The sequence below is a fragment of the Myxocyprinus asiaticus genome, chromosome 42, assembly GCF_019703515.2.
Source record: "Myxocyprinus asiaticus isolate MX2 ecotype Aquarium Trade chromosome 42, UBuf_Myxa_2, whole genome shotgun sequence".
Lineage (NCBI taxonomy): Eukaryota > Metazoa > Chordata > Actinopteri > Cypriniformes > Catostomidae > Myxocyprinus > Myxocyprinus asiaticus.
Genome location: NC_059385.1, coordinates 11,513,540 through 11,535,853, shown reverse-complemented (window position 1 = coordinate 11,535,853; position 22,314 = coordinate 11,513,540). Strand labels below are relative to the sequence as shown.

At 36.5% G+C, this 22,314-nt stretch overlaps 1 protein-coding gene and 1 pseudogene across 1 annotated transcript in view; one reads left to right on the top strand and one right to left on the bottom strand.

Annotated features, from left to right (window-relative positions):
• The window catches only part of LOC127432907 (microtubule-associated protein 6-like), a 22,170-nt gene extending 13,809 nt beyond the window's left edge, over positions 1 to 8,361 (top strand). Inside the window, exon 3 of the mRNA XM_051684429.1 lies at positions 2,428 to 8,361. Within this exon, the coding sequence (XP_051540389.1) occupies positions 2,428 to 2,646 (219 nt within the window). The 3' untranslated portion in view covers positions 2,647 to 8,361. The remainder of the gene's footprint in view (positions 1 to 2,427) is intronic.
• Positions 5,098 to 22,314, bottom strand: LOC127432280 (uromodulin-like 1; annotated as a pseudogene).

Here is a 22,314-nt window from a genome sequence, read left to right as displayed (position 1 = left end):
TACATGTCCAAACTGAAAATATTGTGGAACAGCAAATTATGTCCCTGACAATCAGAGTTGTAGCTGTCTTATGAAAAAAAAAAATTAGATGTGTTAAACTATCTATAGGTCATTGTTTATTTTTAAATTATTATTATTATTATATTTTACAATTGTATTTAAGATCTAATTTGAATTGGTATTTTTTGACCTGTTGTCGTAGAGTGAAGTCACTGCAAAAGGTGCCAATGAAAGACGTTGGAGAGGAAAAAATGTTTGTATTTGGTATATGATTTTTTATTTTTTGTACCATTTCATTATTTTGAGCACGTTACCACGGAGACATAGCATGTGTGGAGGCTTCACGCTATTCTCCGTGGCATCCACGCACAACTCACCATGCGCCCCACCGAGAGCGAACTACATTATAGCGACCACAAGGAGGTTACCCCATGTGACTCTACCCTTCCCTAGCAACCGGGCCAATTTGGTTGCTTAGGAGACCTGGCTGGAGTCACTCAGCACACCCTGGATTTGAACTTGTGACTCCAGGGGTGGTAGTCAGCGTCAATACTCACTGAGCTACCCAGGCCCCGTCTTATGCGCAGGTTTTTAATAGTCTGATGTCCAGATGCTTGCTTACAGTACGTTTCATCTCTGTTTGCGATGGCACAAGAAAATTAGTGCTAAAGAAGCTCGAAAAGAAGCTGTAGAACAAAGGTGAGCAATTTTGAATTATTTTCAATTTGTTGCATGTTGCACCGTTTTGTTTACCGCAAACTAAAACGATCCCGGTCGTTATAATCAAGGTACAGGCAGGGTCTAAATAACTGATTTATTGTGATGTTTAAACAGCTATATTTATTATGTGAGCATTTGTGAGGGCTGAACTCTGTGTCAGTGAGCTCGCGCTGAACTGCAGGGCTCCAACAGTGAGGAACAGCTTCAGTCATTATAATGGGAGAGTTTGAACATTGTTGCGTTCCTCGATTTTTGTGTACAATTTATTAAAAAAGAATAACAATTGTATTTATGTATTAAACAGCTATAAAGTGGCTTGTTTTGGACATAGAAAAAGTCTAGAATGTCATATTTCATAGACCATCTTTGTTATCGCGTCTGCTCAAATAAATACCTATTTGACCCACAACTGCTGTTGGTAGATTTGAATTTTAACAAATCACACAAACTCGCAAACCGGCTGATCTTACCTTTCAAAGTGCAACCGCTCTGATAGATTTTAGGCCAAATATGATCTAACGATGATCTTATCTGAACAACATCACAATACGGGATTTTAAATGCAGTAAGTAACTTCAGTCTAAAGCGGCTGTTCAGTTCGACTATTGAATATGTAAAATATTATTATTTACTGTACGTGGACAATAGTTTAAGCAGTAAAGACACATATTGCATGTCTCATGGTAGTTTTAGATTTTTATGCCACATTGTTCAGGCTTTGGAAGTGTTAAATGTGTGAGCATGTGAATACATCAACATGATACATGACACAAAGGCATATTGACGGAAATTAAAACTGGCTTTGTCAATAGTTCAAAAAGAACCTACATATATTTCTTAACTTTAAATCACAGATATACCTTTATAATAACCTTTAGTAACATTAATAAACATTATTACAATATGTTTTGCCTAAAAGAAACTGCAACGCAGCCCATAACCTGCTGTTCTGAAAAACCCGGAAGCGCGGTTGCCTGCTTACTGACATCGCAGTAATTTCTTCAAATAATCGTCATTAATTACCGCGATTACAGTATCAAGAGCGATAATCGACAATTATGATTTTTGTCATAATTGTGCAGCCCTAATATAATAAGATGCAGATGCTGCAATAACCGGAGAAGAACCTCAGAATTAAATTGCACTTGACCCAGCCTGCGTTGCGCCATGCCCGCTTCATGACTTATGTGCGCTTACGACTTATGGCATAGCGCACTCCTAAAATAGGTCCCGCAATGTGAATGATGCAACCAAGTCGGTCTCCCTTCACCAACAACTTATACTGTATATTTGTGCATTTCATAATGCATAGTTTGCATTAAACTTAAAATATATTGTTTCTATACTTATAATAAGCAAACAAAAATCAATAGTTTTATATATTCTCATTGTTTTTTATGTAGTTACATCATTTGCAATGCTTCATGGGATTGTAGCTTGTGCCCACATGAAAGATGGTAAGTACATCGTTAAGAATTGATCGGAATCATTAAGAGGAATCTTATCCCTTTGTCCCAACTTAGTTCATGTTGACCCGTGTTTGTGCCTTAGTATTCATAAATTATCTAGGTAGACTGGGTAGGGAACTTTGATTATGTCTACATACTAGTACATTGAATGGTTTGATTTCAAATTAGCAAGGAAAATTCTGTTTTCCCCTATATGTTCCCTTTTACATTTGTTGATGCCCTGAACTACTTTCTGCAGGTGGAGAGAACAAGTCTTCCTCGTTCCAAACCAAAAAAGAGCACCTCAACATCCGCCACCCCTGGCAAACCACTGAAGAAGTCCAAGGAGAAGCAGGTGACTTCGATACGTGGTTCGAAGAAGAAGAGCTCCGAAAACAAGCCAGAGAGTAGAGCGGCACCAGGCGACAAGGAGAAAAGTAAAGAGATCAACAACAAACTGGCTGAGGCGAAAGAGTAAAAACCATTGCACTTCTTTCATTTAATCTCTTCCTGAAAGGGTGAAAGCAGAATGAAGGCTGCAAAATGATTTAATAAGAGGTTCTCATTCCTTTACTGTTCTGTCTATTGCTGCCCCCTTCTTTCACATCGACCTCTCTATATCTAACTACCCAGCTAAAAAGCTGGTTTGCTGGTCTTAGCTGGTTTAGGCTGGTCTAGCTAGTATCCCTGCTTGACCATCTGAAATGTGCCCAAAACCCCTCTAAAACTAGCCAACAGACCGGCATGACCAGGTTTGGAGACCTGCTAAGACCAGCAAACCATCTAAGGCTGGTTTAAGAAGTTGTTGTTTTTCAGCAGGGTACCTCACTTGTTTTTCCTTACTGGATATTTCAGATCCTTCCCCTACCTCTCCCTTGTCTCTCTTTCTCTCACGCACTCTCTCTTTTCACCTCTTCCTTTCTAAGGGGTCAGTGGGCTGTTTTTCACTCAAAAAAAAAAAAAAACATTTCAGGGTTGGATTGATGTTTTTCTCCTTTTTTTGGTCTCCCATCACATACAGTCGCGCCAGTAATATCAAAGTGTTTGCATTTACTATAGCTCCACCCACTCTCCTCATCTCCACGGCGATGTTTCCATGGCAACCACTTTACTGGTCGGCCAGTGGATGCTTTTATCATGCATGGAGTATGTACATTTTACTTCCCATCAGATGCACAGACTGGTGGGTTTCATTTATCAAGGGCTTTAAACAGATTCAGAATTATTTCAGATAGGCTTTTTAAGATCAGGTTTATGTACATTTGCCAACATATTGTATAATGGCCAATAAAGGCAAGATAAAAATCTTTGATAAATGTGTGACTTTAGTTGTGAGAATGAATCAATTCTGTTCTCTGCTCGCTTTGCCTGTTTTATGTTGCAATTTTATTGATTGAACACCCTAAGCTCCCAAGTGATATGTTATGATGTCAAATCATTTTGGTGCTGTATTGTTCATTAGTATTGCGTTTATTTGTTTGCAAGTTTTGAGAACCATTCCACATCATAAAAATGTTGTTGAGTCATTATAGGAACATAATATTTCCTAATAGCTTTAAATTATCTTTCAGTTACACTGATGATCAGTGGTCATACAGTAATTAGACCTTGTTTTAGCCCACTTTGTTGCCTGAACAACCAACTGGATTTAATGTAATATGATATTGCATTATGGGATGTACTGTAAATTTGTCTTTGGATAGAATAGGATTTAAATGTTGGCTGTGACATTATGTGCAAAACAAGCCTGTGGAAAATCAAATTATTTCACACTGAAAGATGTTTTTGGGCATTTTTTTTTAATAGTTTAGTTATCAGGCTTTGGTGGGTTTCTATTAGAGGTTGACCGATAGTAGATTTTGTCAATACCAATTAAGGTGGTGGGAAGGGCAGATAACCGATTAATTGGCTGATAGTTTTTCAAATTGATTTATAGACTGTCAAAAAATTTCTTGTTCTTTCCTTAGTATGACAGGCACAGACAAAGAGTCCTACATTAATAAAATCCCAGATTATCCCAGTTTATTGTTCAACCAGAATCCAGGTTGGCAGTGGTGGCTCAGCGGTTAAGGCTCTGGGTTACTGATCAGAAGGTCGGGGGTTCAAGCCCCAGCACCGCCAAGATGCCACTGTTGGGCCCTTGAGCAAGGCCCTTGACCCTAACTGCTCCAGGGGTGCCATATCATGGCTGACCCTGCACTCTGACCCCAGCCTAGCTGGGATATGTGAAAAAAAGAATTTCACTGTATATGTGCAAATGTGTGATAAATAAATATAATTATGATTAATTATAAATTATCCTTAAAATAACCAGAAAAAATTCAGAGTTGGTGCACAACTCAGAACTTTTTAGTATAAACGAGCCCAAAATATTCTTATTTTTCTTATTTTGAAATGATGAAAAAACTATCTGCAAATATCGGCATCAATTTTTGCAGATTACGAAAGTTTCAAAAAGCAACTATTTGCACCAATTAATCGGTAAAACCGATATATCGGTCTACCTCTAGTTTCTATCACATCATACATCACAAGACACACAAAGTTAGAGCTGCGCCAAAACCCTTAACATTGTAACTCTCACCTCCACCCAACATCTTTCTCTCTCTCTTATTCACAAACAGTGATTCCCAACCAGAGGTACATGTTCCCCAGAGGGTACTTTGAAAAGATTTTGCTAGTGCTTTGTTAAACTTAAAAAAACTGAAGAAAAAATGTTCACGATGAATCTCAGTTTTTCAGTTCTTTTTAAGGAAGGACAACAAAACAATGTGTGTAGTGTGTGCACGTTTTATACATTTGAGTGGATTTTGGGAATGTACAGGAAGTGCAACTATGCGAGTCTGTTTTTAACCCACAACATCAATGTTTTATAAGTAGATCTACTAATATAATTGATGATGTTGAATGATATCTAGTATTATATGAGTTAAAAGCAGCACATTTCTGGTTTGGTGTTGATGAAGGTGTATTTTAGCAGTTCTGATTGGAGCTGTGGGGGTACATGAGACAAAAAAGGTTGGGAAACATTGTACAAACACACACACACACTCACGATGAAGCACTTCGTCACACTCCCCATCCCCCTAAGGGAGTCCCTGAGCTAGGCAGATGGGTGATCCTTAAAGTGAAGAAAGAACTCAAAAGGTCAATAGATTAGCCAGCTTTGAAATCAAAGGCCTTCTTTATGTGGATGCAGATTCATCCTATTTATTATTAATGACTTCCCCAGAGTATCTCTTGTTTTGTTTTGCTCCTGCATCCCCCTATTGTTCAATGACAGATATGACCTGTATTCTTGACTAATTGTTCTGTTTATTATTATGTGTTTCGTGATGTAATGGTAAGTCGAATGCAGTCTGTTCGGAATGCCGTTTGATTGTTCTCATCATACTGTTCATCAGCTGCATGATCTTTCTTTTTAATGTCATCTTTTTTTCTGTTTGTTTTTCAGTCAAACGTTGGCCTCAAAAGGCCTCTTCCTCAGATACACATGTAAAAGAGGGCATTTAATGTTATATTTACTTGATTCCCTCTAATTACAAATGTGAATTGATTTACAGTACAAGCTCTTGTCACAGTCTCTAGGTCAAGTGACTTTAGAGGTTGTGAGACAACAATGCAAAAAGTAACCTTAAAGGAATTGCATACCCAAAAATGAAAACTCTTTGATGAATTGAAAAGAGCAACCAGTACATTCTTCAAACATTTCTCCTTATATGTTCTGCAGAACACCGCCATATAGGTTAGGAATGACATGATGGTTCGTAAATGATTTGAGAATTGTAATTTCTGGGTGAACTATTCCTTTAAACATTAATGCTCATATATTTATACCAATGTATAGGCCTTCACAATAAAATCTTTTAAATATAATGTAATCAGGTCTGATGTACACATAATCAAGGCTTTCAGTTTCCTTGCATGTGACATGACTCTATTGCAGATTTGTGCTGGAAGAAATAAAGATGTTAGTAGTTCATTGGACTGAATGGCATCTTTGTATCTTCGTATCTTCATTTGCTGGCATCACAGGAGTGCATTGTGTAAGATCATGCTTTGCAGTGTTTTTATCATGAACCACCCCTCTGCAAGTCCTCTCTCTGTCTCTGGTCTCATCCGTTGTGGTCTTCTTCATTTTCAGTATGCAAGAACTATGTGATTTCATTGTCCTGCTGTTTGCCCATTTAGTGCACAGTAAGCCTGTGATCATTTACCAGGTTGAAGAAAGAATTGGGTTTACCTGAAGCCTGTATATAATGTATTATAAAAATATTCTTATTGCATTCATGATGCCTTATAATACACCTCATTATCAATTGTATGTTCTTGTGAGTAATTGTATCCACTTTAGTTTAAATACTTAACCATAGTTATATCTTTATAATGTGTAATGGATTAAAAAACATGGTCAATGTGATGTCTTATAAATCATGTATTTTAATGTGTTAATTTGTAACAGAAAGTGCCTTAGAAGCCAATATTCACATATCATTGAATACACAACCCTATAGTCGACAGCAATTCCTTTTGCAATTGAGTTTGTCAATCTGTCCTGTTCCACAGGATGCGTTAATGCATTCCATCTGCGTGAATTTAATTAAATGTTCATCAGACGGATGCTTTGGAGCATCTCACTTGTTATTCAACATCATTAAAGCTGTGTTTTAGGACGCTATGTGTCAAGTTAAAAGCTGTTTAAACTTTGAAAATCGCATCTCGAGATGCATTCTGTTTTGCTTCGCCCAGCTGTCAAAAACACATCCTGTGTGACCATCTTTCAACGCTGCTTGTGAGGTTGAGGGGAGCTGACTGCCAACGTGGCATGTAAAAACTCGAAATGACTTGTACTAAAAGTTACAGCTTAAATTGCTCCGATGGTAGGAAAATACACACATTTATTATAGAATGGAATTTACATATGGATCAGAGGTCATGAGTGATTTGTTTTATGCATATTTTTTTTTTTTACAGTTAATTGCACTAAATGAACGTGTTAAATTGACAGCCCAAATATGTATGCATATATACAAATATGAATATAGGGCAGGACTCAATTTTATCCATTGGGAATTGATTGGATTATGAAAAGTGGGCATTTCATACCGGAAAGAAGCCAGGTAGTTTAAAGGGAGGGGTTTAAAAATAAGAGGACTTGGTGACGTCATCTAAAAAATAAAGTAGTTTTAAAAAGGCAGAGCAAGTTATTACATTCTGATGACAGATTATAAAGACAAACATTTTTATTTCTTTGCAATAACAACCCATTAGCTGAATCATGCAAACATATAACAAGGAACATATATTAAGAATGTAAATAGTGTCTATTCTGATTTCAGGTTTACTGTAATGTTAATGTATTACAACTGTGGAGTATTTAGGGTTGGGAACCAAGAACTGGGTCTTATTATTAAAAATACCAGAACAGATTGATTTACATAACTTTTGGTTTGGTTCATAGTTCTCAATCATGCATTTTTCCACCGATGCAGACGCAACACTGTACTAAAACACTAAACACTCAAAGGCACCGGAATCGTTAAGAGGAATCAGAACCGGAATCGTTAAACTCCTTACAATTCCAATCCCTATTTATGAAAATATATATTGCATTACATTTTAAATGTGTTTTATATAATGCATTATGAATACTTTTATATAATGCATTACATATACAGGATTCAAGAAAGTGGTACCAAATCCAGAGTCATAGACTGTGTAATTCTAGAACCTGATTCTGGTAAAACTGCAAAATTTGGTAATGAATGAAAGGAAGTATTGATTTCTTCATTCTAGCTGTGGAACACAGTCTTGAGGGCCAAAGGGGGCTCTTCTCTGCTCTGCTGTGCTCTGATAAGTTACAGGGTGAGGGCCTTTTCTTGTATTTTGCAGCCTTTTCTGACTCAATTTGTACTATTAGAATGTGGGGGTAAAAAGGAGTCCTTGGGAGACAGAGCAGGAAAAGCAAGTGGGGTTGTTCATGTCCAGTGAGTGTGTGTGTGTGTGTGTGCGCGCTTAGCACAGGTGCTATCTATAGTCCATGCGTTCTGAAACAGGACAGAAAAATATATACATAAAAAAAATATATATATGTAATGTGAAGGGGCCTCAGATTTAACTGTGATGATGTGATTTGTGATTTCTCTCTGCTTGCTCATCTTTATTGACATAAATAAATGCAAACGCATAAACAGATGTGTCTGGTTCATTTTGTTTGAGATGTGGAAGGGTTGGGGGACTCAATGGTACGTCATTTCTTCTGTCTGTCTATCTGTTACTGTCATAGATGTTGAATCCACATGGAAGAGAACTATTACGGTGTTTATGGTTTCTGTTTGATTTTGCCACTTTTTGGAGTGTAACAGGCTCTAGAATGGATTTGAGCATCTTTTAAGCCATGCATATTGCCATCAACTGAGAGATGAGAAATATATATATATCTTTGCATCTTGAGCGAATCCAATATATTTCACTTTTAGGTCACCAAAGTATCTCAAAAATATGTGCAAATAACTAAAAGATGCAAAGTGTCTTATTCCAGGTCCACACAACATACAGTAGATGTACATAACAATTTTAAAATATTGAAGACCCATCTTGTGTATTTGAAAGGTCAATATAGGTCAGTTACTCAGTCTACAATGATTGGCCTTTAATGATGTGATTTATTGATTTATTGAAATTTGGTTCATTCCAAGTAATGACTTTGTGCTTTGGAAGTTAAAGGAATAGTCATCCTAAAAGGAAAATTCTGCCATTTTCTCCAGGAGGATTTTTTAACTGTATGGCGTTCTTTCTTCTTTGGAACGCAAAAGAGATGTTTTGCTGAATGTTTATGCAGCTCTTTTTTTTTTCTTTTTTTTTTTCATAAAACAAAGCATATACTGTATAAACAAAGCATATGGTGAGCAGTGGCTGTTAAGCTCCAAAAAAGGAAAAAAAAAAAAAAAGAAATCGACATAAAACAATCTTGAAAGTAGACCATATGACTCATGCACTATATTCCAAGTCTTCTGAAACCATACGATTACTTTGTGTGAAGAACAGCCTAAAATATAAGTTGTTATTCACTGCAAATATGCAAAAAAATCTTCTTTTGTGTTCCACAGAAGAAAGAAAGTCATGCAGGTTTTTGGAACAACATTAGGGAATATAACTGATGACAGAATTTTCATTTTTGGGCATCTCTTTAATGACATGAATGTTTAGCTAACGAGTGGTCTTGTCATTCGTTTGAAGGGTTATGCTAAAACAGTACCACTACATTCAGCTCTGTCAGCCCATCCGAGATATTGGTTGGGTGCAAACACTAAAGCAACACCTGTGGCACTGTACACTGCCAGAACCAAGGTAAAATTCACCTGAGATTTGTAAAACTTTTCAACGCCTTCATCCGTACTCTTAACAGCACAATTACTCACTAACGGTTTTCATTGAGGGAAGTACCATAACTGTTCAATGTTATTTATCTTTTCATTTGTTCCCATACGTTTTCTCTTCCATATGGAACGTGCTGAGCCAAAAGTTGAATAGGACAGTTTGACTGCTCACATAATGTATGTTGTCTTCTGTACATTGATGATGTTTTAATGTGTTTTCTTAAGGATATGAATCACTTGTTTTGTTATGGTGTACTTTGCACGTGCATGTTTTGGTTTATTGTGGCTCACCATCACATACAAGCTTGTTACTGTGTTTCATGTAGAAAAATAGGTTAAGAAAAAGGCATTTTTTCATAATGCATACAGTACATTTGTGTCTTGAATTATCATATCTGAGGCAATGCTCAGTGTAGATGAGTTTGAAGTGTCACATCTTTTCTGTGGTACTTGTACTGTATGTTGATGTATAATTAATCCTTTCTCCTTATTACAGGAGTAATCCATTTATACTGAATTTTAGATGTCACCCATAGATTTATTTCAGTTCGTTCAGGAGATAATGAAATTGAATTTGCTGATATTTAAATGCTACAAACAGAACTTTGTGTTATCGTCCAGTGGTGTCTGTCTTGGTGCTTTCGTGTTGATTTTTTGCTCTCTGAACTTTTTCTTTGAACAATCTGAGATCACAGTCAGAATTTATGTATTTAACTCCATCAAATATATATTTTATATATAGTGGGGTCCAAAAATCTGCAGCCATCTCAATCTGCTCCCTAGTTCAGTAGTCAGGGCACTGATCAGGGAGCAGGCCATTTTAAGGGCCGTCTCAATCGCAACATCGTTCCAGTGCACTGAAACGTTCACTCACTAAAAAGTCCCACAATGCACTGTAAAAACCAGGGAGCATCATTGCTCACTATGTTCCCTTACCGGAAACAAGGGCGTAGATTTGTCTTGAACATGTTGCAGCGTGGAGCACTTACATGTTTCCATTGATCATGGTATTAATATTACTTGCTTGTTTTGATTATTGGGGGGTTACCTTCCCCCCATCCCCCCTGGAATCTACACCCCTGACTGGAAACGTTGTCATGTCTTCTGAAGTCCCTCAAGTGGTTAGAAGACAAGCACAAAAGTAAAAAATCTATGAAGTCAAAGCCTTATTATTTCTTTTAAAAGAGATGTTGTTTGTAATGTCTTTCATTTATAATTACCACGAAAGGGAAACAATCTTTTAAATATAAGAGTTGTAAAAATACCCTCTTTATATTTCTATGATTATTTAATGTCCTTTATCTTTCATAATAACACTGTAAGTTTGAATATCTTTGTGATATTGTTGATTAATAATAGCTATGTTTGAATGCGCAAGCTCGTTAATGTGTCGCAGGTGATTGAGTCTTAAGTGTGCCAGTATTCAGTCAGTGGATGAACACCCTTGCCAGTGCTCGAGTTTGTGTTCATGATTTACTTATTCACGACATAGGGAGCTAGGGAGCTGATTGAAACGAACCCTTAGTAGCATTACAAAGTGTATGGTCAGCTGCAGCATAACAATTTTAGTGAGAAGTTGAACTAATGAACATGAATCTATGTTCATTAGTTCATTGCATTTGAAAGTTTTCCAAAGAGTATCTTTATTCTTGTGTGCTTCAATAGAAGCAAAGAAATCTGACCTTCTGTACAAAGGAGTTAACATGATGTCACACATTTGCCTATTATTAGTGACTTAGAAAGAGTGCATAATCTTAAATATTTTATACTCATTTACATCTTATCATTTCTTTGTTTTTATTATTTTTAAATACACTCAAAAAAATCTCTTTGGCTGAACTTGATTTAGTCGTGGACAGTGGTTCCATGTGTTTGAAATGAGTTTTCTTTTGTAATCTTAACACATGCACTGTGCAGAGAGAACCTAATTTAATTGGGTAAACCCAACAATATTAAACATGTCAAAGTAACTCAAATAAATCCTTTATTTCTTTATGTGCTAACTAGTGACAGAATGTTTGCAGGCTCAAAATATGCTAGTGGGAAGCACAATATAGTGTAGTTTAGTAACTTTGCGATTAGGACAGCAATTGCGCTCTTCACCGTAATGGTTACCCCCAAAACTCCAACATAACAAAAACTCTTCTAAATATCAACATACCAAAACATTAAACACTAACAATTATTCCCCTTTATATGCAACTTTAACATTTACGCTTCCTATTGAGTCCCATGCAAAGCATGCTAGGAACTAGAAATCCCCTGCCTAGTTTCTGTTAACCAAACAAAAAGTATTCATGCTGTCCCAACACAAATGGATTAAAGTAAACTTTTATTAATTAAAACAACTTGGTTAAATATGGTTCATTTGGTTACATAGATTTTTTAGTAATATGAACAAGGGAGGATTGAGTAAACATAATAATAGTAAAAGTTAATTTTTAACTAATTTTGTTCATGTTTAGATTAGATTTTGAATCTGAGATTTTCAATGTAGTCTCAGACTATTTGACCCCACTGTATATCATATCAATATTGGATATTAGAGGTATGACTCACCAAAACTACTCATTGAAGAATTTGCATTACCAGTTTTCCCTTGCATTGCTCACACTATAAATAGACTTTCTATCAGTACAAATTAAGAGTAAAGATTGGTCTCAGAATGCTCAAAGCCTATTTTCTTCTAGTGCGCACTGCTGTCTTCAGAATAAAACACCTCATGTTGTGTCTTTATGTCTCTCTCTCTTTCTCTCCTCCTGTCTTCCTTCCTCTCCTCCTTTGGCAATGTAACACTGTGCTGCCCCCTAGTGAATCTGAGTCTGGGCTCGGACAAGTCAATGATTATTATTCCATGGGTACCTCTGGAGGAGAACCACTGGTGGAACGACCAGAACCACGGAGCCGGGGAGTAGTCCGGTTCGCTCCGGATGTCAAGTACTAACACATAGCACAAGACCGATCAACCTGAGCTATCGACAATGAAGTAATTAGAAATATTTTTAAAATATTTTTGCAGAGAGCCAGAGAGCACACTGTGGAATTAGAGTACTGTTACTGTATATATTAACACTACATTGTGAGCTTCCAAATGAGAAAATTTGAAGAAACCTGCGCTTCCAGACTGTTTGCAACAATTGAAATGGTGCTGTCAATTAATTTCTCTAACATGCTCTTTCTCAAAACAAACAATGTTGCCATGATGATCATTTAAATGAGCAAAAATCATCTGTCATTAAGTGCTTCCTTAAGTTAAAACATACTCTTTAAAAGTCTAATAAATGTGATAAAAATGATTGTTTGTCTTTTTGTTATTCTTGCATTCGTTAATTCATATTCTCCACTGGTGACTAAAGTCATCTTTACACTGCAAACGTGGCACAAAAACTGCATCTGAAGTTGCACTTAGGTGTATTTACCCTGTTTAATGCTCTTCCTCAGAGGTGGAATAAATGTATTTACACAGCAATTACAGCTGCACAATTAATGTTATGATATTAATGTTTTAAATATATAATTAGGCATATAGAAATTCAGTTGAATTCAGAAGTTTACATACACTTAGGTTTAAGTCATTAAAACTCCACAGATTTAATATTAGCAAACTATAGTTGTGGCAAGTCGTTTAGGAGATCTACTTTGTGCAATTTTTCCAACAATTTTTACAGACAGATTGTTTCACGTTTAATTGACTATATCACAATTCCAGTGGATCAGAAGTTTACATACACTAAATTAACTGTGCCTTTAAGCAGCTTGGAAAATTCCAGAGAATGATGTCAAGCCTTTAGACAATTAGCCAGTTAGCTTTTGATAGGAGGTGTACTGAATTGGAGGTGTGCCTGTGGATGCATTTTAAGGCCTATCTTCAAACTCAGTGCCTCTTTGCTTGACATCATGGGAAAGTCAAAAGAAATCAGCCAAGACCTCAGAAAAAAAAATTGTGGACCTCCACAAGTCTGGTTCATCCTTGGGAGCAATTTCCAAACACCTGAAGGTACCATGTTCATCTGTACAAACAATAGTACGCAAGTATAACACCATGGGACCATGCAGCCGTCATACCGCTCAGGAAGGAGACGCATTCTGTCTCCTAGAGATGAATGTAGTTTGGTGAGGAAAGTGCAAATCAATCCCAGAACAACAGCAAAGGACCTTGTGAAGATGCTGGAAGAAACAGGTAGACAAGTGTTTATATCCACAGTAAAATGAGCCCTATATCGACATAACCTGAAAGGCTGCTCAGCAAGGAAGAAGCCAATGCTCCAAAACGCCATAAAAAAGCCAGACTACAGTTTGCAAGTGCACATGGGGGCAAAGATCTTACTTTCTAGAGAAATGTCCTCTGGTCTAATGAAACAAAAATTGAACTGTTTGGCCATAATGGCCATTGTTATGTTTGGAGGAAAAAGGGTGAGGCTTGCAAGCTGAAGAACACCATCCCAACCGTGAAGCATGGGGGTGGTAACATCATGTTGTGGGGGTGCTTTGCTGCAGGAGGGACTGGTGCACTTCATAAAATAGATGGTATCATGAGGAAGGAAAACAATGTGGATATATTGAAGCCACATCTCAAGACATCAGCCATGAAGTTAAAGCTCAGTCGCAAATGGGTCTTCCAAATGAACAATGACCCCAAGCATACCTCCAAAGTTGTGGCAAAATGGCTTAAGGACAACAAAGTCAAGGTACTGGAGTGGCCATCACAAAGCCTTGACCTCAATCTGATAGAAAATTTGCAGGCAGAACTGAAAAAGCATGTGCAAGCAAGGAGGCATACAAACCTGACTCAGTTATACCAGTTCTATCTGGAGGAATGGGCCAAAATTCCAGAAACTTATTGTGAGAAGCTTGTGGAAGGCTACCCAAAATGTTTGACCCAAGTTAAACCCTTTAAAGGCAATGATACCAAATACTACCAAAGTGTATGTAAACTTCTGACCCACTGTGAATATGATGAAAGAAATAAAAGCTGAAATAAATCATTCTCTCTACTATTATTCTGACATTTCACATTCTTAAAATAAAGTAGTGATCCTAGCTGACCTAAGACAGGGAATGTTTTCTACGATTAAATGTCAGGAATTGTGAAAAACTGAGTTTAAATGTATTTGGCTAAGGTGTATGTAAACTTCTGACTTCAACTGTATACAAATTACGGAAATATGAAATTACACGTTTAAATATGAAACTAAATTATGAAATAAATGCTCTATCATGACAACAACAGTTTTACGGCTGGTCTTATGCTGCATTTCATGTAAAAAACAAAAAACAAAGCAGCATCAGAACTGCCTTTGATAATAGCAGGCATAATTTAGTCTGACATTTATGTGGCATTGCATCTTTACACAGAATTTTAAGGAAGCACAGAGCAGCCTTAACTCAGCTGTGAACAGACACCTGAGGATATGATATAGACTGTACTATAATTCTATAGATTTATATTCAATTCACCATTCAATTCCTTAATTATACATCCTCCTGCTTTAATTTCAACTATAACACTAATGCTTAAGCCACATTCTTATAACGAAGTAATTTTATTTTCTAGAATAAAAAACATTTACTTAGTGTCCTTCTTTTCTACAGCCCAGTATAATAAACAAACGGCCTATACGCTCAAGTCACATATCCTCTTGTTTAGAGAATAGCAGAAAACAGCTGGCTCAAAAACACACAATAAAATACTTTTCTTTATTATTTTAAAAGTTGTATTATATTCTACAGTAAGTGTTCTAGGCAGGCTTATTTCTCTCATCAAGATAATTAAATGTGGTTTTCTGAGTGTAGATTAATTGTTCAAGGGGTTTCTAGCACAGATTAAAACAAGCAGCAGTAAACAATCATTAAAATGTGGATGATTTTTTTGTATATTTCTCAAATGTGCTGGTGAAATCTTGATTCTGGCTGAACCATGGCTTTCCTAATGTGTAAATAAACAACTGACTTGAACTTATTTCTGTTAATACACCAGCGCTCTCTAACGGCATATTGAAGTGTCAGAATAAGCACTGGAAAAAGCTGTGCATTTGGTATAGGGTTTGTGTGCAGTTTCCTTAAATTACAGCCAATTAAAATATTTCTAAAATAAGTTTCACAGTGTTCACAAGAAATAACAAAGCAGAATGGCTTTATACAGTACATTGTCTGTATGTTTCAGTACAAAAATATAGTGATATTAATTAAACCATGAGTTAGGAACATTCAACAATAAAATTAAAGCCTGCAATAAAATCCTACAGTTTTAACTATATCTATGTATTTCTGTGTCAAAAACATGATAGGTGAAGTTCTCCTGCTGTGGTTTGAAATGGAAGTTGTAGGTCCTAATTTTCCTTTTGTGATAGACCAGTCCTGCAGTGGAAGCCAGAGAAAACAAAAGCAAACCAACAGCAAGTAGAACAAATCCCACAGTCTGAAGTGTCTGATCCAATGTCTTTTGAACTGGGGATTTGGGTGAGTGCGTGAGTGAGTGAGTGAGATTACCTTAGTGTTTTACAGTTACAAATGTGTTCTGATATATAGTAGTACACATGTTGAATGAGTATTCATATTCATTGAATGAGAAGTACTTACTACTTTAGTATTACTACTTTAGTATGTATTCTGTGCAAGGGTCCAAAGGATCACTCCAATTAGATTCGAAGACCACAATGTTCCCCCAATACAAGATTAATGTGTTAAAAAAAAAAAAAAAAAAGACAACATACAGTAGGGTTTGAGTAAACATAAAAATCTTCATTTGTCTTCTGCAGAAGAAAGAAAGTCATACACATCTGGGATGGCATGAGGGTTAGTAAATGATGAGAGAATTTTAATTTTTTGGTGAGGTATCCCTTTAAAGGAAATATAAAATAAAGGCAAACATTTTGTTCATATATACAAACTTTATGAAATATGATATGTAAACTCACAGGTCTGCATGTGTTATCCTGAATCTCGACATAGATCTGGATCTGACAGTGGAGGTAGATGACACTTTCATCCATGAATGAAAAGATTCGCACTGACAGCATAGACACAGTGTCGTTCCTGTTCTGAAGTGCTGTGGTATACATGTTCGCCAACAGACATCTGATGAGCAGCGAGAAAAGTGTGAACACTGGCATCACACAGCAGGTTTTTGATATAGAGCAGTTAAATGGGGACAGTTATTACGATATGACTCTCACATTAAGTGCTAAGCTTAAAGTTCTTTAAGTGAAGAGATTATTTTGCATTTTATTGTCATTTGTTTCATTTAATATTTAGTCCTTTCAGATGGAAAACATTTATACATATAAATGATGCGATCCAAAGTGCATTTGAACAGCTGTGAAACACTTTCTTATGATGTGTTATATTCATACGAGCAGACAGAAAGTAAGTTTGAAGTAAGTTTGGAGCAGAAGAAATAGAAATAAACCTTGTGTAAATTGTCAGCTTTATTCTAAGCTAAAATGCTATTTCTAGCCATTTTACATGCATGTTACCAGACACGATCATATTTTTTTATCAAGAAAATTCACGTTGGATCATAATTTCTTTTTTCTAATAAGACCTTTGATATAAGTGCAAAAATCGTATTCTTGATAATACTTTTTGTATTGTTTTCCTGTAAAAATATCTAAAAATCCTTAAAACAAGATCAATCTGAATTATCTTGTTTTAGAAACAACACTGTTCAAGATTTTTCAGAGAATGTATTTTTAACGTGTGTATTTTGTCTTACTGTACTGGCAGAGTTTTTATAGTCAAAACAAGTGAAAAAATCTACCAGTGCTGAAGAAGTAATCCAAAGTATTTAGAATACGTTACTGACCTTAAGTAATCTAACGGAATACTTTACAAATTACATTTTACAGCATGTATTCTGTATTCTGTAGTTGAATACATTTCAAAAGTAACCCTCCCAACCCTGTATATATATATATATTCTGAATCTGTATTTTTGTCTTGTTTTCCAATCAAAATATCCAAACAAAAGATAACTTTGCTTGTAATTACTTAAATTACTTTCAATAAATTTCAATACTTTTTTACTAATTATGTAAGATAAAATTTGTTTTCAGATAGTATCTTAAAATAAGTTTATTGTTCTTACCAGACTGCCAAAGTGTGTTTTCTTGTTTAAAGTATAAACCTCGCCAAATTTAGCTAGATTTCTGCTTAAAACAAGAAAATTGTGCCAATTACTCCGAAAAAACTCTGAAAACAAGTCTTAATATATTCTCAATTGCTTCTCAATTAAATTTATTTATACATTTAAGATCTCTAAAAAATATATATTTAATCAATTTCAGATCATATTTGATAAATTTAAGATTATGGAAATAAATAGAAATAAATGTTGATACATTAAAGATTATATTTGATCACCTAACCCTAAGTTTGTTTAAACTTCACAAGACAAAAATACTGTGAAGAAAATTATTTTTTGCAGTTCATTATTCAGTGATACCCACCCATAATCCAGAAACACATTGTTAGGTTGCTGTGATGAGTTACTGGAGGAAGTGGCCCAGCACTTACTGATGACAACTTCGATTTGGGGGATAGTAGTGTTGACCCCAACCTCTACAATGACCTCCTCATCGGGGGAGAGGCTATAATTCTCAGGCAGAGGAGATGTCCCTTTCAGCAGCCGCACAATTACCTGGAAACTACCCGAACATTCTGCTGTGTCAATGATATCAAAATACCTTCAAGAGACCAAATCAAAAATGATTTCATCATTGGTCACATATTTTGGAAATGAAGCACAATTTTGGATCAGTAGCATTTTTTTTATTATTTTTTTTTGATATTAATAATAAAAATAAAAACAAATTTAAAAAAAGGATGCACCCATTTAGAAAAATAGGCACTAAATAGGTTCCTCTCCTATTTTATACAATAGACATCTCCGTTGGTCTCAGTTTTCTCAGTTTACAGTGGGAATAATACAGTATGGGTTGCTTAACATTTACCCTGCCTTAATTAATACCTTAAAAAATTGACTCTAAATGCCCTTGAGGTTACAAGAGATAGAGACAGTGGAGACAAATTCGACCCCAATAACTACAGAGGCATTTGTGTGAACAGTAATCTGGGGAAGACTTGCTGTTGTATCCAGAACGCCCAGATACAGGCCTTCCTTACCAAGCACAATATCTTGAGTAAGAGTCAGATGGGATTCCTACCAAACCACCGCACCACCGACCACATTCACACGCTACACACGACCAGCACGTTCATCAAAAAAACAAAGGCAAAGTTTATGCATGCTTTGTTGATTTAGAAAAAGCATTTGATTCCATTTGGTATAATGGTCTATATTCTAAAATTCTACAATCTGGGGGTAAAATGTATGACACAATCAAATCTATGTATTCGGACAACAGGGGTGGAGTTAAGTTCTTCACTCAAGGCGTAGAGTGAGACAGGGCTGCAATTTGAGTCCAACTCTGTTCAGCTTTTACATTGAGTTAGCAGCAGTGGTGAATTCTCAGGGCCAGCCTTACATGCCAAATAAATAAATATTTTTCATCCTTTCATTCTTAATCACCTTTTTGCCTATGTATTTTTAATAGCTTTCCACTCTTAATTAATGTACAAACAAATAGAGAAAAACGAATTTATTCCTTGATGCTTACAAGCAAAGTGTGACAACTGTTTCACAAATCGCATGCCTGAAGCCGAGCTCATTAAAAGAAGCAGCACGTGAGTCTGAGCTCCACCTCCTCAGGCCTTCAGAATTTCCACAGAATCCCTCAACAGTGTAAGTGAATAGGCATCTAAAGTCGGATTGTCAGATACATCAGCCAATCGGATTGATTTATTTGTTCTTGGTGGATGTGATCTTTAGGTTATGTCCCAGTCGAGGCCTTCTAGCTGGCCTTGAGTGACGCAATCACGCTTTAAGTGATGTAATTTGAAAGCGAAGAGCACAAGATCATCATCACTACCGCCATCGCCAATGAGAAAGAGATCCTTATGGATTTACAAACATGAGATGTTCTGCAAGACTGTGTGATTGCTTTATTTATTAAACAGGAAAGGAGGGCTGATTTTCACTTCAAGTAAATTGGTAAGTGCTTTTTGCATTGTTATAGCAACATCAGGAGTTTTCTAAGTGTAAATTAGGCTGCTTGAGCATTCAGTGTCGGATTAAGTTTTGAAAAGTAGTGCTGCGTTCCATTCAACTCAGAAAGTCGGATTTTACAACTTCCTACTAGGAAAAATGCAATGGAATTCATCTTTAAGTCAGAATTACAACTTGTAGGCTCGTGCTGAAATTCTCAACTCTGATTTCGCCGAGATGCAGGGTCATGATGTCACACAAACATGTCGACACTCAGGGAGATACACATAGTGAGAGATAAACATTCAATTTCTAAAGTAATATCGATAAAAATGATATTAAAGCTTGTTTAACAAACGCCTGCAGAAATTGGTGTATAAAACATTATAATCTCTTTTGATAATCGTACACCTGAAGCACAAATGCTAGCGCTGCAGCATTGTTTATCAGTTGGGTTACTAGGAGACATCTCTAATGAGAGTCAAACCCCTGCTAAGCTAACAGGAGCATTGCAGTTCCGAATATCGGGGAATGGAATGCATTTATGGTCGGAGATATCAAGCAGGAATATCCCACATCCAACTTGAATGGAACGCAGCATAACCGTGTACCCTGACGAAACGAAATTTATTGCAAGCAACATTTAAATCGCAAATATTATTAGATATAGTTTTCCAGGTATTAGAGACCTCCATGGTAGATTCATATGAAAAATTATGATTTTTGATGATCATTTCACAAAACAGTCATGCTGCAGTTAAAATTAGGCATACTTGAGCATTAATTTTCATTTCAAGTTCTGGCTTTCGTGCGTGGACGTGTTTTTAAAATGTCAATTGGTATTACTAGTTGACTGCCACGTAATGTATGATGCCCAAAGGCATATGGCATCTTATTCATTGTGAAACTGTGTTTTCTTAATGGCATGAATCACACTGAAGGCCTGGACTTAAAATGCACGGCCCGCGGCTGGTAAGCAGTGCTACTGGAACAATCTGCAACACCCAGTCTTACTCTAAAGAAGTCTGAACTTAAATTTCTTCTCTATGCAGATGACCTGGTGCTGCTGTCAGCTACTGCACAAGGGCTACAGCAGCACCTGGACCTGCTGGAGAACTACTGTCATAACTGGGCCCTGACAGTCAATTTGAAAAAAACTAAAATTATGATCTTCCATAAAAAAGCCAGATTACAGGAAACCAGATCCACATTCACTCTGGGAAACACTGCAATAGAACACACCCTACACTACGACTACCTCAGTCTGAAAATCAGTGATTCAGGGGGTTTTGGTCTGGCAGTGAATGCACTAAAAGAGAAAGCTAGAAGAGCATTCTATGCTATTAAGGGCAAATTTACCCAAATAGACATTCCTGTAACAATGTGGTGTAAAATCTTTGATAGTATTATTATGCCTATTGTTCTTTAAGGATGTGAGATTTGGGGTCCACTATGTCTGGCAGATTACTCTGGATGGGCAAGCACCCCATAGAATCCCTGCATGCAAAATTCTGTAGAAACATTCTAAGAGTTCAGAGAAGAACACCTACTAATGCATGATGGGCCGAACTAGGCAGATACCCCTTAATTATACATATTGAAAAACGCTCCCTCAAATTCTGGACACACCTAAATTAAATTTCCCCTAACACACTGTAACATGAAGCCCTTAAAACCCAAGAGCTGAAGTTTAAAACCAGTCCCCTTTGTCAGCTGGCTCTGAAACTCACAAACCCACTAACAACTAACAAACACCAGTTTCAGACCAGCACTGCTGAACAAAACCAAATCAGAATAAATCAAATCATAAAAGAAGAAAAAATTCATATTTGTACCATTGGGAAAATGAAAGTAAAAACCAATGCAAATTGGAATGTTATCGGGCCCTAAATAACGTATAATCTGGCAGAGTATTGTATGTAATATTGTATGTAAACACAATCATGCTAATAACGTACTTTAAAATTGAAAAAATAAAAAATTTTACAAAAATTGATAGAGTACAAGAGAGAGAAAAACAAGCTCCATGGAGACAGTTGCTATGGAAGCACTGTACCCTGTGGGGGAGTATCCCATGGAGATGTTGATTCAGCTGGGGTAGGTGCAGATGATGGTAACTGCCAGACACATGGAAGCCATAAAAAAAGCTTAACACTGAACTGCTTATGTTGCTATTTAGAGTCACATTAGCTGTATTATGGGTACTGTTCTGAAAAGCAAAGACAGCATTGGTTACATTATCATACTACAGACCAGGAAAAAAAGACAAAAATACTGATTACAATTTTGTTTTTTTTAGGGTACTTGTTGTACAATTACTAACATGCTTTAGCATAGTACCACACTTATTCCAGTCTGCAGTGAGCCGTACGTGGGTTGAATTTCCTCCACTGGGCCCACATTCAAGTTGCCCGAGGAACAGGGAAGTCTCTGGGATGTTAATAAACTGCAAGAAGTCTTTCCTTACTACAGATGATATATTACCTGGGCTGCACTCAGCACCTATAAGCCTGGAACTGGAGATCAAATGGAAAGTAGTGTGCATTTCAGATGAAAGGGTTGATGTTTGTAGACCTCAACCTTTTTGGCTGAACTAACCCTATAAAGCTCTCAAATGTAATATGTGGACTTCATGAAAACCCACTGCTGTAGTTGCCTGTCCTCACTTTGAGCTCTGAATGGCTTCCCTGATTACCACAGCCAAGTGGAATGACATGTACAT